This window comes from Sander lucioperca, chromosome 1, assembly GCF_008315115.2.
Source record: "Sander lucioperca isolate FBNREF2018 chromosome 1, SLUC_FBN_1.2, whole genome shotgun sequence".
NCBI classification, from domain to species: domain Eukaryota; kingdom Metazoa; phylum Chordata; class Actinopteri; order Perciformes; family Percidae; genus Sander; species Sander lucioperca.
Genome location: NC_050173.1, coordinates 49,442,216 through 49,458,845, shown reverse-complemented (window position 1 = coordinate 49,458,845; position 16,630 = coordinate 49,442,216). Strand labels below are relative to the sequence as shown.

At 40.3% G+C, this 16,630-nt stretch overlaps 1 protein-coding gene across 1 annotated transcript; it reads left to right on the top strand.

Moving 5' to 3' along the window:
* The first annotated feature begins 872 nt into the window (after positions 1–872).
* LOC116036604 (cysteine-rich and transmembrane domain-containing protein 1-like) lies at positions 873–11,454 on the top strand. The gene is made up of 3 exons (XM_031280195.2): positions 873–1,049; positions 4,789–5,108; positions 10,321–11,454. The coding sequence occupies exons 2-3, from the start codon at positions 4,808–4,810 to the stop codon at positions 10,422–10,424; spliced, it is 405 nt and encodes a 134-aa protein (XP_031136055.1). The 5' UTR covers positions 873–1,049; positions 4,789–4,807; the 3' UTR covers positions 10,425–11,454.
* The last annotated feature ends 5,176 nt before the right edge of the window (positions 11,455–16,630 follow it).

Genomic DNA, 16,630 nt, shown 5'->3' with positions numbered 1-16,630 from the left:
TATAAGCTCTCTTTTAAATCAAACGTTTGCCTACCATGTCTTTGAATCATTGCTATTTAAATACACTTTTTGAGATAAAAATGCCAGTCTTCACAGTGTCTTTTGGTTGGAAAAATGTCAAGAAAACCAGTTGAAATGTAAATTTTGTTTAAATCAGGTAACTGAAGTGCTCCCCATGTGCTATTTTTTTTTATTGTAGGGCCTTTGTCTGAGTGACATGTGATGCTGATAATGAAATTTCTGAAAACAAAAATAAAACAAAAACATTGGCAACTATATTAGCATACATAACACCACAACTGTTTAACAACTCACTGTTCATTGTAGTGCAAGAAAATTCAGCAACCTGCACCTCAGAGAAGAATAGACTGGGCATAGTCTGACATCTGCTGGGAGAAAACCAGTAGTGTTAGCCAAACAGGTGCATATGGTCAATAAAAACATAATGATGTTGCTACATAAGGGGAGCTCCAAAATATGTGTTAATATTTATACGTAGTTATATTAAATGTAATATTACATAATAGTAGCAAGAGCTGCCAAGTGTCCATAAGCTTATTAAAATCAAAAATCAAATTCCAAGGGCGGAAGCAACGAGGTCACTACTTAATGATTAACGTTTATTAGTCACCCATCTCGGCTATTATCTTACCTCCTATTAATTCGTCATTGACTTGGTGATGTAGGCCTATTTAATCTTTTATCTCGTTAGATCATGGATGTACTAAGAGAATGATGAGAAAGAGTTAGATGGAGTCTGCTGACTTCCCACTGTTCATCGCTTTGTCTTTTGATTGGACGCTACTGGCAGCGAGTGTCGCATCAGCCAATCCGCTCTTTTGTTGCCCACGAGCACTCCTCCCCTTTGTGCCGTACCCTTCAAATGACGTCACGCTCCGCTAACGCGATACGCACTGGGTTTCTAGTACAAGAGGGTCGCTCATCAATGCGGTAAAAAAGAAAATTGTAGTAAACTCTTAAGACAGGAGTTTCTTTCTACACATACATTGCTGCTTTTTACAACAAACCGGGATACAATTTATTCAAAGGTAGGTGATCCACACATGCCGTATGCTGTTATTTTTTGTGTCTTTATGAGCCTAGTCATCATGAACTTAGGGGGGATCTGAACAGTAGTGGGTTGTGGCCTGCAGGTGCCACTTCTATTCGGCCTAGTAGCTTATACTATTTATTAAACATGATATTGATAACCTAACCTACTGTCGGCGTGGAATATACAACACTACCACAACACTGGCAGCAATAGACCATTAACTGAAAAAGGCTATTTTTTTCTATGGCCATTTTAAGCTAAAAACAAACTAGCTTAATAGCCGAACTCAAATCGATGTTATGCGGCAAAATTTCACTTTTGTTCGTAGCAACAAAGACTTTGGTTTCTGTAACGTTAAATGATGTATTTTTGTTGTATCAGTTTGTCGTGACTTGGCTCAGTCCGTGTGTTTGTCTACGTGTGTGTTTGTGTAAAATAGCTGTGGTTCTGATTCTTCCTAATTAGCTAGGTCCAGTGGGGTGTTTTCACATCCAATCCACTCAGCCTCTGGTCTGGTGAAGTCTCTAGACGTAGACAAAGTAAGCCTAGGCTGCCAGGCTACGGAGCTGCTGTGTAACAGGCCTACGTAAGCACAGTCTCTATCAAGTTAAGGTCTTTTTGTATAAAGTAGGCCAACATAGCCTTTTGCTTTAGACCTGACTTTTTAGACCACATTCCTCTGGATGTATTGTGTTAATGTGTTATATTTTTACTGGACACATGATGCCATATGACCTGCCCAGAGAATTCCCCAGTGATGTTGTTGCTTTTTACATTCCTCTTTATGTAAATAAAAAAAATGCACTATTTTTTTTTGTTTTGCTTTGATTCTTTTGTTTTTGTGCAAACATTTTGTGTTTTACAATAATAAATGAATGGAACTAAGCTAAAGTTGACATCACATAGCCAGTTTCATTGGTACAATACATTTCCTGTTTAAACTTAAAAAAAATAAAAATAAAATAAAATTATATATATATATATATAAATAAAAAAGAAAACTTGTTAATACAAGTTCTCTTAGTATACTGTCAGATCATTGTAACGTTACTTGGCTTTTAATGTACATCAGTTTAACACCAGCTGATGCTGATGCCCTGAACGGGAAGTTTAGAGTTATTTGATCAGGTACCTTGTTTGTCCCTACCTTTGTTCCGTAGTCTACAGATGTTTTGTTTGGATTAGAGTTAATAACTTTCACCAGTTAAGTGGCTTTTTTATTGCACATTGTTTAATGCTTCCATTGTAACACTTAAAGTTAGTGAACTGACTACGCCTAAACTTATCCTTTTGTCACTGTATATAATAGCATTGTTTGAGGGATTTAATGGTTTCAGAGACGTCTCACCTTGTACGCTGTCTGTATGTGATCTTATCACCATGGTACTGTTGTGGAAACATATCCTGAACTCACTCACATATTCTTTAGGGGTAAACAAATGAAAAACATGCAAATGAGCATGCACTCATACACTAAACACACACACACACAAACTGTGCAAGCCTTCATAGGAGAGACGAGAGCTGTAAATCACTTCTCATCAGAAATTCATCTGAGACCAACTGCTGGACACAATTATCAAGGAAGGGTACAATAAAGGCAAGGTGGCCTACACGGTGAACTTTGATGCTATAGACATTATTGGTAGCAGATTACTGATTTGTAAGGTTGCAGAGAGAGAGAGAGAGAGAGAGAGGGAGAGGGTACAACAAAACCAAACCGTCAGGGATCATTGTGTTCCTCCTGGAGCATGGTATCCATAGTTACAGAGGCCTTGCCATCTGTCAATAGCTTTAAGAACACATTCAGGTGGTGTAATGTCCAGCCATCTTTTGAAAAGCACTGCCCACAGAAGCGTATTGCTGATGTTAAAGCAGGATGTAGTAATTGTGACTAGTAAGTACAACATTAACAGATGTATTTTTTCCGTTTCCCCTTTGGGTCTGTACAGTTTTACAGTTCTGTGAGAAGGTATTGAGCAGTCCTAAACAATGTTAATATTATTGCCAAGCTGAGCAGAAAGGAGTTGGAATGCTATTTAGATGTTTATAGTGCACATATACAATGTGGCAGAGGAATCCTGGGAGAATTGGCAGAGATGCAGTTTTCCATCTGGCCCACTTCCCTTTGTTATGGCTGTTCTACATTAACCAATCCAGTGATAAAGGCGAGCACGAGGGTAGTGATTGACCTGGATCTGCCTTATCAGAAACCATTAATGGCAGGTTGATGAAATTCACTTCCTTCTCACGAGGTCTAGAGTGAAACAAATAACCTTCACTCACAAAGCAGTTATTGTAAACAGCCTAGAAATTAAATTGGTTCCTGGATAGGCAACCGCATCGAAATCTCACACATCACACGCAAACTATGAATGTGTGATGTTGATAATTTGACGTGTCACCTCTCATGTTTGTGTGTCTGTGTTTTTGAGTAAACGAGAGAAAAAACAAAGTGTGATGATACAACCAGTACAGGCCTGTTGGGTCACTGCAATCTCTTTCTCTCTTTCCCATAGTTCATTTGATTAGCCTCACCCTGCACACTGTGAAGCTGACTCACATTTGTAAACCATGTGTGACCAGTAAGAAAATTGTGCTTATCTCTGGCAGGGCTGACGTGGGTTGAGAGATTGACTATTAACCCATAATTAGACACCCTCAACCAGTAAAAAAAGAATATGCTGTGCTTGTCTTTTCTGTGTCGCTGTGGGAACCATGGTTGTTTGCCATCATGAGACTGCAAAGACATGAAACGTCAGGAGATGAGTTAAGTGATGGGGAACAGCTATATGCTATGTGCATTTGTCTGTTCTTGGAAACATTTGCATCATTTTTGTTCCTGAAAACGTTGTGTTCTTGTGATCAGGACTCAGAGGAATTCTTTGTCTAATGTGACTCTGGAGGCTGAACTACACACAGGCACACACACATTTCTCCACGGTCCATACAATACCACACGTTGTTCTGATTTTTAAATAGAATTAAGGTTCATTCACATAAAGATAGCTGCAAACTATGATGATAGACTGTTGTTTAAGCTAGAGATAGGCCGATTTCCGTTTTTGTTTAAGCTGGTGTGATTTTATGTGATACTAGTTTATCTACTTCTCAGTAGAGTTAGGTTGATTTCTGGTTTTGCCAGTCCGGTGCATGAGCTTAAACCGGTGTGTTTTTATGGAAACCTAACCAGCCGAACCGACATTACACTTTCTGGCAAATTAAAAAGTAGCCTACATCAGCAACTGGTGCCAACGGCGGCACGGTGCCAAATCCAATTTGTATTACATTAGTAATAAGCAGTGTTGAGCAGTAGTGCTGCTACAGGGGCATTACAAGTTTTTAACATCTCACTAAGCTTTACAGTATAATATATAATAACCCCAAAATGTGTAGGCCCCATACTGTTGTTGCTGTAGTATGAAAATCACTATGTATAGTCACTGTATGCAGTATAATTAAACTAAATGTAATATATAAATATATATTTATTACATATGTATTATACACTTATACAGTATTGAGGGTATTTCAAGTATGTATCATTTTATTGTACATAATATATCCTTCGAATGGTATGTCTCTATAAAGCAGATAAACCAGTTGTACTAGTTTCTAATATGTGACACACATCCTTTGCCTGTTATTACTGTAGTGTCCACTTAGCAGACAAATTAAAATGAGAAAAGTACCATTATTTACATAAGCATCACTCCTATTTTCTTGTTACTCAGGTGATTGTTCAACCCAAAGATGAATTTTGAGCAGCCCCCTCCATACCCAGGCAATGGCCCCACTGCTCCAGGCTACCCAGCCCAGGGCCCACCTCCACAAGGCTTCCCACCTCAGGGTTATCCACAGGGATACCCTGTAAACATGGAGCAGCCTAATCCAGCTTACCCTAACTACCCTGCTGGACCAATGGGCCCTGGAGGTCCTTATCCTGGCCCAGGACAGCCTCCTTATGGGTACCCTGGACAACCACAACCACAGTTTGGCTGGCAGGGGGGACCCCCTCCTGGGCCTATGTATGGGGAAGCTCCCAAAAACACAGGTGAGTGGTAACACACGACAGAGATTGATGCAAACATGCACAGTATTCAGAATGGTATAAGAACAGAGTGGTTGGAAGACTCAACAAGCTGCTACGAGCAGCAAGGAGAGGCGAGCTAATCTGCTAGCATTTTTACTGACGGTTGATCACTAATAGCTGTGTGAGCGGGGCACCTGGGTAGCTCACCTGGTAGAGTGTGCGCCCCGTGTACAGAGGCTCAGTCCTCACCGCAGTGGCTGCAAGGTTCAGTTCTGACCTGCGCTCCTTTGCTGCATGTCATTCCCCCTCTCTCTCCCCTTTCATGTCCAGGCTATCCTATCAAATAAAGGCCTAAAATGCCAAAGAAATCTTTAAAAGAAAAATAGCTGTTACAGTGTTATCTAGACCAGACCACACTGACTTTGGATTTGATAGTTATATTTGTATAAAAAATGTTTTAGTAGGTATTATGCTGTGTTCCATTTAGCTTGGAAGTAGGGCTGAAACGAATAACTTTACAAGAGTAACTCGAATAATTTGATTACTAAAAAACCTCGATGCGAAAGGATTTGCCTCGAAGCGTCGTTTAATTAATGTTACCAACGTTGTATCGCTCACGGTGTTTCCGCACGGATGATTATTACTGTCGCACACACTGCTGGCCACACATGCCATAAAGACTGACGGCGCAGATTACAAAATGAAGAGAGAGCGTAAGTAGTGAGGGGCTAAGAGAAGAGACAGGCTGGAGAAAACGACAAAGTGTTCAAAGTTTGGAATCACTTCAAATGTAATTAAAACGAAAACTCTGTACAGTGTGTCTACTGAAAAATCGAACTAGCTTACCACAATAATAGCACGGCGTCAATGCTTCAGCATCTCAACAGAAAACATCGAGAATCATCCATTCCACGAAGAGGACCCGACAACAGTAAATCACAGAGTCGTATGGACGATGAAACTACACCAAACACAACAACTACCAAAATCAAAGACAAGAAAATACGTAGTGGTGACCACAATCTGATCTAAAGAGCCGGAAAAACAGCTGATTGTTGAGCACCATTTTCTCTCACTCTCTCTCTTCACGGAGAAACAGCTGATCAACGATCTACTAGCAGAAGTTTAACAGAGCTGTGTGACACTGTAATCAAATATATAAATGAAAATAGGTTGAGTATAACTAATATTTACATATAGGCCTATACAGATCAGTCTCAGGTTGAAACTTGTAGTTCTGAAAGTTAAGTTACACATCTTAAAGTTGTTAAAAAATTTATTTTGTGTCTCTGGTGCTTCCACACACATACAAACTTTGAAAAAGATCCACCCATGCTGTTTAGAGTGAGATACGGTTTCTGAATGTGTCCTGTCTTCAGTCTCTGGGTGAGCTGTTCAAAATCGGCACGGCTTGTGACGTCACAAGCCGAAACGAGCAGGCTAACCGCAACCATTAGCTCGTAGTTAGCGTTAGCATGGCTAACGCTAGCATGCTAACGCTAGCATGCTACCTCGTTCTCAATAGCAAAGCACTGCTACAACACACACAAGTTCACCATAATCTACAAAAGAACTACTTCCATGTGTGCCCTCATTTAGAAGTCTCCCAGCTAATCCTGCCTTGTAACTGACCGAAGTTGTAGAAACAACCTTTCTTTTACTGTCTATGGAGCTAGCTAGCTGACATGATCTACATCTGAGCTACTGCGCATGTGCAGTGCAATGAAAGATAGTACAGATGAAGAAGAAAAGAGGTCTCACTCTGTAGCTAAAACAGAGACCAGCTGAAAAGAGGATCTGCAGCAGTGAGAGAGAGCACTGCAGTACAACACAAATATGGTGTTTTTTGAAAATTAAACCATGTAAACCTATTCTGGTACAACCTTAAAATACAATTATGAACCTGAAAATGAGCATAATATGGCTTCTTTAAGGTCATGTTTATGTATGTTTAATGTGTGCCTTAGTTTGAGGTTGTTATTGCATTTCAGAAAATGTTTTCTTTAAAAACAATGTAATATGGCCTTTAACTGCACTTAATGTTTAGTTTTTTTGAGAGATGATATTGTACGCAATGTAGGCAATAAAAATTTAGCTTTTTCCGAAAATTAAACCAAACTATTGTATATTATTGCTCTTCAATAAAACAAAAGTATTTCTTGTCCGATTACTCGATTAATCAATGGAATAATTGCTAGAATACTCGATTACTAAAATAATCGATAGCTGCAGCCCTACTTGGAAGTCAGAGGACGGAATTGGGAATGACCTCTCATCCGAGTTGACCACGTTTCAGTAACAAGTCGGAAAGCCATTATTTTTAACTGGGTGGTAAGACTCGAGCCAGGTTAGCCATTGTAGCAGTACCAGTTGATAACAACACATTATGCCATATTTTGCGCGTACAAACACGTTACTGTTTGGACAGCTGATTTAATGAGACACAAATAAGAAGTGCTAATAAACAGTATATTACTACAGCTTTCATTACTATTGATGCTCAGAGCAGCCATGTTGGATTGTGATGTTGGTGAGTTCCCTGATTTTCTGAGTCGAAAATCCAACTTCGGGTGGCGTTCCAGTTGACCTTTCCGACTGGGAACTCGGAGAATTCCAACATCCCAGTTCATCTGGAACACACCATTAGCCCCTTTCACACAGCCTGTTCATGGTGGGACTGTTGCGCCTTTAATCCGCCATGCAGTCTGTGTGGAAGTTACAAAGATGGAATGGGGGGAGCAGAGTTGTTCAGTTTTTAAGCCGAAGTAGCCACAAAGCCGTAACGGCGCCAAACCGACGTCTGTGTGAAAGGGACAGCCGGCAGGGCAGAACTACACACAGTAGTGATGTGTGAGTTGACCCACAGGCAGGTCAGTAAGTGACAAGTTAATAATAACTTACAGAAACATTGCATGCAACAGTCCACCTTCTCTCCCCCCCCTCTCTCTCCCTCTCAAACACACACGAGCAGTCCATTTCTGGCCTTCTCCCTACAGACAATTGTGCTACTATTATGCATGAAGTTGGCAGTTTCTGGGTGTGTTCAAGTGGTTAATTAACAGTTCAGATCGGCTCACACACACACACTCTGGTGCTGTTGTGTTATATGTCATACCTCCTTCTAGAATGCCGACGTGCTATGTAAAATCACACACTCTTGCTTGGTTCTGTGTGAATGAACAAAGCCGGTGTGACGACGGACCTTCACTATTGTGGAATCAGTGTGAAAGGGGCTACTGATTAGTACTGAAAATGGCATTGTCTTTTACCCTAGTAGCATTTAGCTGTGCCCTCTTCATTATGTGATATTTCTCCAGCAAGACAATCTGAACAGAGGTGGTGGAAGTCTTTTGCTGTGCAACAGACTCACATATTAAAGGATCCCTGGGGAAGTTCTGTGATAAAAGAACTTTAATTCAGAAATTGCAAAGTAATTTATATTGAAGAGATCATTTGAATTTGAGCATAACTTTTGAACATTTTTGCATAGTTCAAATCACAATTTCAATTAGCCTACGGACACCTACGGCTGTCTCTCTGTTGGTTATGTGTGACCAACCTTGCAAGTTGTAGCATCCTGTCTATAGTGTCCCTATAAGGTCTTTTTCACAGAAGACATCTTAACATGTCACAGTTAGAAAAGCACAGGTGTAAATATTAAAATGAATGATGACTGAATTCCATTTAGCTGCTTTGGTCTCAGGGTCCTGGTATTGTTCATGCTGGCTTATTGCTTATTGGCTTACTGGGACACTTAAACAAAACAGAGACACAATCATTTTTGTTTAACTATAATAAGTGAAAATGTCTCCTGTGACAAAGGCCTATTATTTTCATTATGAATTAATCTGCCATTTATTTTCCAGATGAATTGATTACTTGTTTGGTTTTATAAAACGTCAGAAAGTAGTGAAAAATGCCTGGGTTACTGGTTGCAGACACACAAAGATATTCACTTCACTATGATTTAAAACATGGACAAGCAGAAAATCCTCACTACTGAGGAGCTGGAACCATCAAATGTTTGGCTTTTCTGCTCAAAAAACAACTTCCATGTTTAATGATAATCAAAATAGTCGCCTAGCTCGTCAATCAATTTATGAATTGTTTCAGCAACTGGGACTGTAAAAATGCAAAACCTGTCGGCATGTAGAGTAAGCAATTAAGGAATAAAGAGTGTGAAGTCAAGCCAGGCTTAAAATAAAAGGTCTGTCAATGCAGTAGCACCTCCCAACTGAGCATCCATAATACAGTGTAGCACAAGCTGTGAAACAAAAAGCACACGTCATGGTAAAATATTCAAAATGAATATGCAAATAACAGTCGAGCTTTCAGAGAACACGGTTAACACCTTTTGTGTATTAAAGCGAGCAGTGAGGTGTCCCTGCTCCTGTAACTGACTTAAGATAAGCCACTTGGTTGATCAAAGGATTAAAGTGTTCTGCTATCAAGATTCTTGCTCTGACTTATCTTGATAGAGCCCTGCATTATTAAATAGTGGCCACTCATTCAGTCATATCATTATCGCAGTTCAGCGTGATATGTGGTCAGCTAGCTTCACTTTATCTATTGACCAGGAGCCGGTCACCTTGGTAACGCACTCACCTATGTCATGAGTCACTGCACCTGGTTGTTAAAAGCTGAAAGAGTGTTTCCCCCCACATGAATGATTAATCACAAACACAAGAAAAGGGGAGAGGATTTCATTCAGGCTTGTTGTTTGACTTATTAGTAGGTTTTCTTCTTTGTGTGTGCAACAGATGGTAAACTTCACATGGGTAACATTATCCTTACACATGACTTATTCAGATGTATTGACTGAAGGTGTAGATGTGGAGTAAAGGGTAATGTCTCGATGGGGCATGGAGGCCGGGAAGTTCTGAAAGCTCTCATTTCATTGGTTTAATGAGACCTCGAAGCAGTGCTAATGTTACTCAACTGTAACGCTGTCTGATCATGGCTCTGGGCTGCTATGACAATGGCATTGCCATGGCGATGGGCCTCCCATTATGAACATAATTAGAGGAAAATCTTAGCAGCCATAGCATAGTTACACTTGAGCTCCCCGCTGAAGACTCGACGGTGAATTATCCCTGGTTTTTACGCAATTTGAGAAAAGGAATCACTAATTGCTTTCTTCCATTCTTTTCCCTTTTCTTCTCTATATCACTTTGTCAAACTTTTTCTTTCCTCCTGCATTCTCTCTTCTCTTTTTTTTTTTTTTTCACTCCAGTGTACGTGGTGGAGGACAGAAGAAGAGACGACACAGGAGACACTTGCCTGACAGCCTGCTGGACAGCTCTGTGTTGCTGCTGTCTCTGGGACATGCTGACATAACTACTCCCCAACTGTTCACCCCCATTACCCCTCTTGTCCCCCATATCTGTGCCTCAAGCCCCATCACCCTTTCCTCCCCCCCCATCTGCCTTAAACCTTGCGCTCCCTTAAAACCACAACTCCATTTCCTCTACAATTCTTTTGCTCGTCTATAAATAAAATCCTCGATCCCATGGAAGTCTCTGTCCGGAGCCACTTAACGCTACCTTGATGTGAAGTCCTCAGCACTGACTGACTGACCCTGTACAGGGGGCTACTCTGTAGCAGCTTGTAACCGAGCTTCTAAACATAACCTGAATTTCAGGCTCTTCACTGTAATCTTACACACACACACACACACACACACACACACACACACACACACACACACACACACACACACACACACACACACACACACACACACACACCAAGGTAGATACACAATAACACAAACACACACAGCACACTAAGATCTCAGGCTCATCTAGTGTTAGGCTCTTTGGCACTTTATGACGATTACCTCTGTAAGATACTACTACTCCTGCCTGCCCTGTCAACCATCTCCAAACCTCCCTATCCTCCCTTCAGATGTGCTACTTCCCAATCGCCAAGGGCAACCCCTTATCCTGGACCCCCTATAACCCAAAAGCCACCAAGCCCCCCGGCTGTTAATGAGCCACAGGGCGCTCTTAAGAAGCTGATGCTTGAAATGTATCCCTTTCATTTGCACAGAAGCTGTTTTTGCTGACATATGTCTTCAGGTGGAATCATATGACAATAAGTGGAATGCATTTTTAAAGACGACAGTGATTTATGTTTGATTCCTGTAAACAATCGATGGCCACAATGTTGTTTTTTTTTTTTTCATGGTGATCTTGATAGTATACAATTATTAAAATATTATTTTTATTACATACCTTGGAGATAAAACTGAAAATATATATAAAAAAAAGTTGTGATTGCGTAACACAAGAAACCAAATGACCTGTCAGATGCCTTTTTTGCTTTGGATGAGGAACTTGCATTAAAACAATTTATTCCCATGAAATGGAAGGCTATGTCATTTGTGTATGTTTGGGGGGGTTGCAGCACGTGTGTGGGAGGTTAAAGGCGAGTAGGGAGTATAGATCAGTACACTGTAGCCGCCGGGCCTGGCAGGATCCATTCAACTATTTATAACACGGCTGCTGGATGTTGGTTACAACATGGCTTCCTGCCTGACACGTTGACAATGTGTTTCGCTAAAGCACTAGACAGTTTTACACACTTCCCAATGCACAGTATCTGAAAGGCATGGTGGAAAAGAACTACTAAGTACATTACTCCAGCACTGTATACTTTTGAGGTATTTGTACTTTATTTGAGTATTTCCATTTTAGGCTACTGAATACTGTTGAATCACTACAATTCACAGAGGAATATTCTAATTTTTACCCCACTGCATTTATCTCAGTTACTAGTTTCTTTTCAGATTAAGATTTTATATAAAAAAACAAAGGATCAGTTTATAAAATATGATGCATATATATTAAACTACCCAACATGAATGAATTAAACATTGGAAGTTAGATGGTAACCAGTGTTGGGTTACAGTAACATGACTCCTTTTTTTCAGGTAAAAAGTAGTGTAACGCGCTACTACTGAAAATTTGGTAACGAAACGTAGTTCCTTTTTCAATTCGGCGCAACGTTACTTTTCCCAGGGACAGATTTGACAGCGACACTGCCTTCTCACTAAGCTCCACACGGGCCGTGACAGAGGCTGGTAGCAGAGTAATCACGGCAAGCGAGAAGCAGCCAAAGCTAACTTTTGAGAGCGTTTTAAGCTTCGTAGCTTTTTGCTGGACGGCGTTCTGAGCCAGGCAGACACAAAGCTGACAACCTCACAGATGGATGAGGTGGAGATAGCCTCATACATACAACACAGCGGACCGCTGGGGACTTGTGTCAGTCGCACGGACACGCAAGGATTTCCAGAAAAGAGGCTGCATGTGTCTACGACAACGCACGGACCATCGTGGCTGCGCGACCGGTACAAGTCCATACAGACATTACATAGTATACACTAACACCGTGGTCGATACAGACATTACATAGTATACACTAACACGGTGTAACACCGATGAGCTGCTGATGTGCATTCAACCCGCGCTGGACTGGTTCATAATGAATGAGCCGTCCCTCTGTGAGGAGAGAATCCAGTCTGCAGTGGAGTTCAGACACGTCACTGATACACCAGAGATCGGCTTTATGGTCAAAGATAGTTTTGGTATAATTAACTTCAGTCTCTGCCAGAGACCCCTGCTTTTAAAAGTAACGAGTAAAGTAAAAAGTTACTTTTCATAGGGGGTAACTAAGTAAAGTAACTTTTTTAAGAAGTAACGAGTAAACACTACTTTTTAAAAGTAACTTCTCAACACTGATGGTAACCCTGGTGGGTCATTCTGTATTATGAGTACTTTTAATTTTGATACTTTTAGTTTTCGTTGCTGATAATTAAATAGTTTTATTAAAAGGTCCAATATGTAATACATTTACTGTAATTAATCCAAAAATGACCCCAATGTGTCATCAAATATTAAGGAAACATGCTAAGTTGAAATACTATCTTTTCTGACAACAATGCTAAAGCCAGTATTTTCTCCTTTTGAAATTTTCGTTCCGTGACGGAATGTCTGTTTGTGTTGGCCTGTGTGTTGTTATCAATTAGATTAATATAGCGCATTTCATGAAACCCATGGACGCTTTACACATGTGACGTTACAGGGGGTCAGGGGAAAGGAAGTAAGCCAAAACAAACACGGAGTAAAAGGAAAACGTCCGGGGCCTGTTTCACAAAAGCAGAATATATAAATCCAGGATAACTGATAAAGCGAGGCTTGACCTAGTCTAATCTGAGCATCCTGGCTTGCTGCGTTTCACGAAGGCCAAGTCAGGCTGAGGAGGAGAGACTAGGTTGAGCCAGGCTGAAGTAATTCAGATAGATGCGCGTCCACGGCTTTCCTCAAAAGACCACGAGGTCGATCACAGATTTACTGATGCTAAAATGGAGAATACGCATTGTTCATACTTTATACAGAGTGAGCAGCAGCTTCTTGTGGAAGTATGATGACGTGAAACACATTATTTGTATAAAAAGAAAAGAAACACGGCCGCTGTAATGAAACAGCGAGAGAAAGCGTAGCAGACGATCACGGACCGACTGAATGTGTAAGCAGCCTAAAAATATACATGACCACTGCTCTGAACTGAAACCGTCATAATCATACCATTCAAGGATCAGGCTACTAATCATTTGCACAAATTAACAGTTGTACTCTTTGCCTTAAAAGTAAGCAGACAAAGATAATGTTACTCAGGAAATTTACCATGAAGATCAATTTTCTACAACGCAAAGTATGATGCGTAAATATCTCTTTCACTCTGTTTCGCCCTCTCTCTTTAATGGGCTAAAATATACATTTCCTAAGTCATATTAACTTCCACTGCTCGCTTTTAATGCAAAGTGTACAACTGTTCGTTTTTGCAGATGACAGTGCCTCATTGAATGGTTTCAGTTAAGAGCAGTAGTTCATACATGTATATTTTTAGACTATCATTCAGTCGGTCCGCTATTATCTGCCATGCTTTTTCTCGTGTTTTTTTTATTTTTTTATAGAGGACGAGTTTCCTTCTCTACATATTATATGCCTTGCTCCCTTGTATATATGGACATAGAAAATAAAGACACTGAAGAAATTGGACTCTAAAATCTAGAAACTATAAAGATAATTAAGTGATAATCCCATGCATACTGTAAACATGAATGGAACAGAGTATATTCATCAGTTATTTCCCCCCCAGCAAAACATAAGGTCAAAAACCATTGAGATGTCCTCTCCCTGTTGTTACATGAATATACAGTAGCCTCCATCACTAGATAGTTACTGGTCCAGTGAACTAAGACTATAATTTGGGAGGATTGTACAATTAGGATATGTTCTTTAAATTGTACAGTCCTCCCAAATTATAGTCCCAGTTTACTGGACAACACAATTTGTGTGCTAAGAATGCCAAATACCATGCACATGGAAGAGGAACAAACATGATCCTTATTGTTAAAGAATTAAAAAAAAATTAATCAACTAAAATAATTCAAGGTGCATTGGTCAACTATAGAAATGTACAGCATTGTGTTTATTGCCCTTAGTAACAGACTTAATTTAAAACACATTTGAAATGTTATCAGCCTTTTCTACTTATCTCAACAACTGCCATAATATATTCATCAAACTTCTAACAACAATATGAACAGCAGTCTTCATACAGCAATATAACAGTAACAATGACTGTCACATGAATAATTATAATTTAAAACTTTAAATAATAACAGTACTTAAATGAACAGCAACATGCACCTGTTGTATTTTAATCCAGGCTGATAACAACAGGGTAAAACCACTGCTGGGTGATCAGAAAAGGCTCCAGGATTAATAAATCCTGACTGTTAGCCTGGTCGGGAGCAGGCTAGCTGTACAGAATAAATCTCCATGGTGATTTATGTGCTTCCACTTTTGTGAGTCAAGGCTTACATCATCCAGGATAACTGATAAATCCCGGCTTAATCCCTTATCTTGGTTTTGTGAAACAGGCCCCAGGACCTCTCCTAAGTGGAATGCAGCCATCATTAATGGTTTTGAATACACCTGTGCTTTTCCTACTATGACATGTCAACATGTCTGCCGTGAAAAAGGTCTATTGTCTCCATCTGTTGAAAGCCTGATCGTTGTCTTTCACTTTCCCTTTTATATTCTAGTTGTTCTTCGTTTAATTTCCTTCTTTTCTGTGATGGTCCTGCCCCAGTATCAGACATAACTACAGAACAGAACATCTCCTGCTTCCTTTTACCTGGCTCCGCTGGCATACACTAACACAGGCTTCCTGGTGTTACAATGAAATCTGTCACCCGTCAGAATGTGTGACTGTAGCGCCGTCTAACTGCCGCAAATCATTCTGTGACTTCGCGGGTAAAATCGGACCCGGGCAGATGCCTAAATAAAAACTAAACTTGGCACAAAAAGTAAGGAAATTTGTGTTTGGTAGATTATTTCTCTGTGGTAACAATGCTTTTTGGCAATACATCTTATACCGTTGGAAAGCGTGTTTAGTTCCCTTTCAAATGGTGCCCCATTTGAAAGGAGCATTCATTTGTGGGATGAGCAGCAGCGCTGGGTATGTGGGTTGCGCCCATGAAAAATTTGCCAAATCTTCTCTGTCAATGCCAAACAGCTTATTCTGCCATTGACTCGTTTGGTGGATTGGATGATTGAAGTTTGAAGAAACAAGACATATTGGCAATTTAACAATTTATTCATTTCACAAACAGGAGCCTCAGTAGCGTGTGGAAGAACCATACACAGCCACAACAGCCTGGCACCTCCTCCTCATGCTGGTCACCAGCCTGGTCACACACTGCTGTGGGATGGCATCCCATTCTTCAACCAGCAGTCCTGACCTCAACCCCATTGAACACTTGTGGGGTCAGCTTGGGCGTGCTGTTTGTGCCAGAGTGACCAACACAACCACGTTGGCTGACTTGTGACAAATGCTGGTTGAAGAATGGGATGCCATCCCACAGCAGTGTGAGACCTGCTGCTGCTCATCCCACAAATGCATGTTCCTTTCAAATGGGGCACCATTTGAAAGGGAACTAAACAACGGTATACGATTTATTGCCAAAAAGCATTGTTACCACAGAGAAATAATCTACCAAACACATCTGTACTTGTAATCTGTACTTTTTGTGCTTAGTTTATATAAAAATAGCGTTCTTTTCACTGTTAGTCTCGTTTGCTGTTACGGGTCATTTAAGACCATTGTATGAAAAATGACAGAGCTTTAGAAACATTAAAAAGTTACATATAGTCACTTTAAGTAAAATTGTGAATGCATGATTTTTTACCCAGAGGCGTAGCACAACATTTTTGAACCTTTAGAAAGGCATTCTCTATGGGCCTCTACCCACATAAACAGCTATATATTCTAACATATTTTTGGGCCTATGCATACTCAGTCCTTTTCCCTCTCCCAGTCCGACGCCCCTGCTTTTACCTAAACCTCATAGTGAAAAAAGTTCCTCGTATCGTGTAAGGAGGCTAAAATAGAGAAGTCACAGTTTCATATAATTGGGGTAAAACATATGCACAGTATAAATCTGGTCTGCCCTTAGCGAAAGGCTCAACAGG

Excerpts from the sequence above, each read along its gene's own strand:
- LOC116036604 (XM_031280195.2), top strand. The coding sequence starts at position 4,808 with ATGAATTTTGAGCAGCCCCCTCCATACCCAGGCAATGGCCCCACTGCT. Across the intron at positions 5,109-10,320 it reads GGAAGCTCCCAAAAACACAG|TGTACGTGGTGGAGGACAGA; the intron begins GTGAGTGGTAAC and ends TTTTCACTCCAG.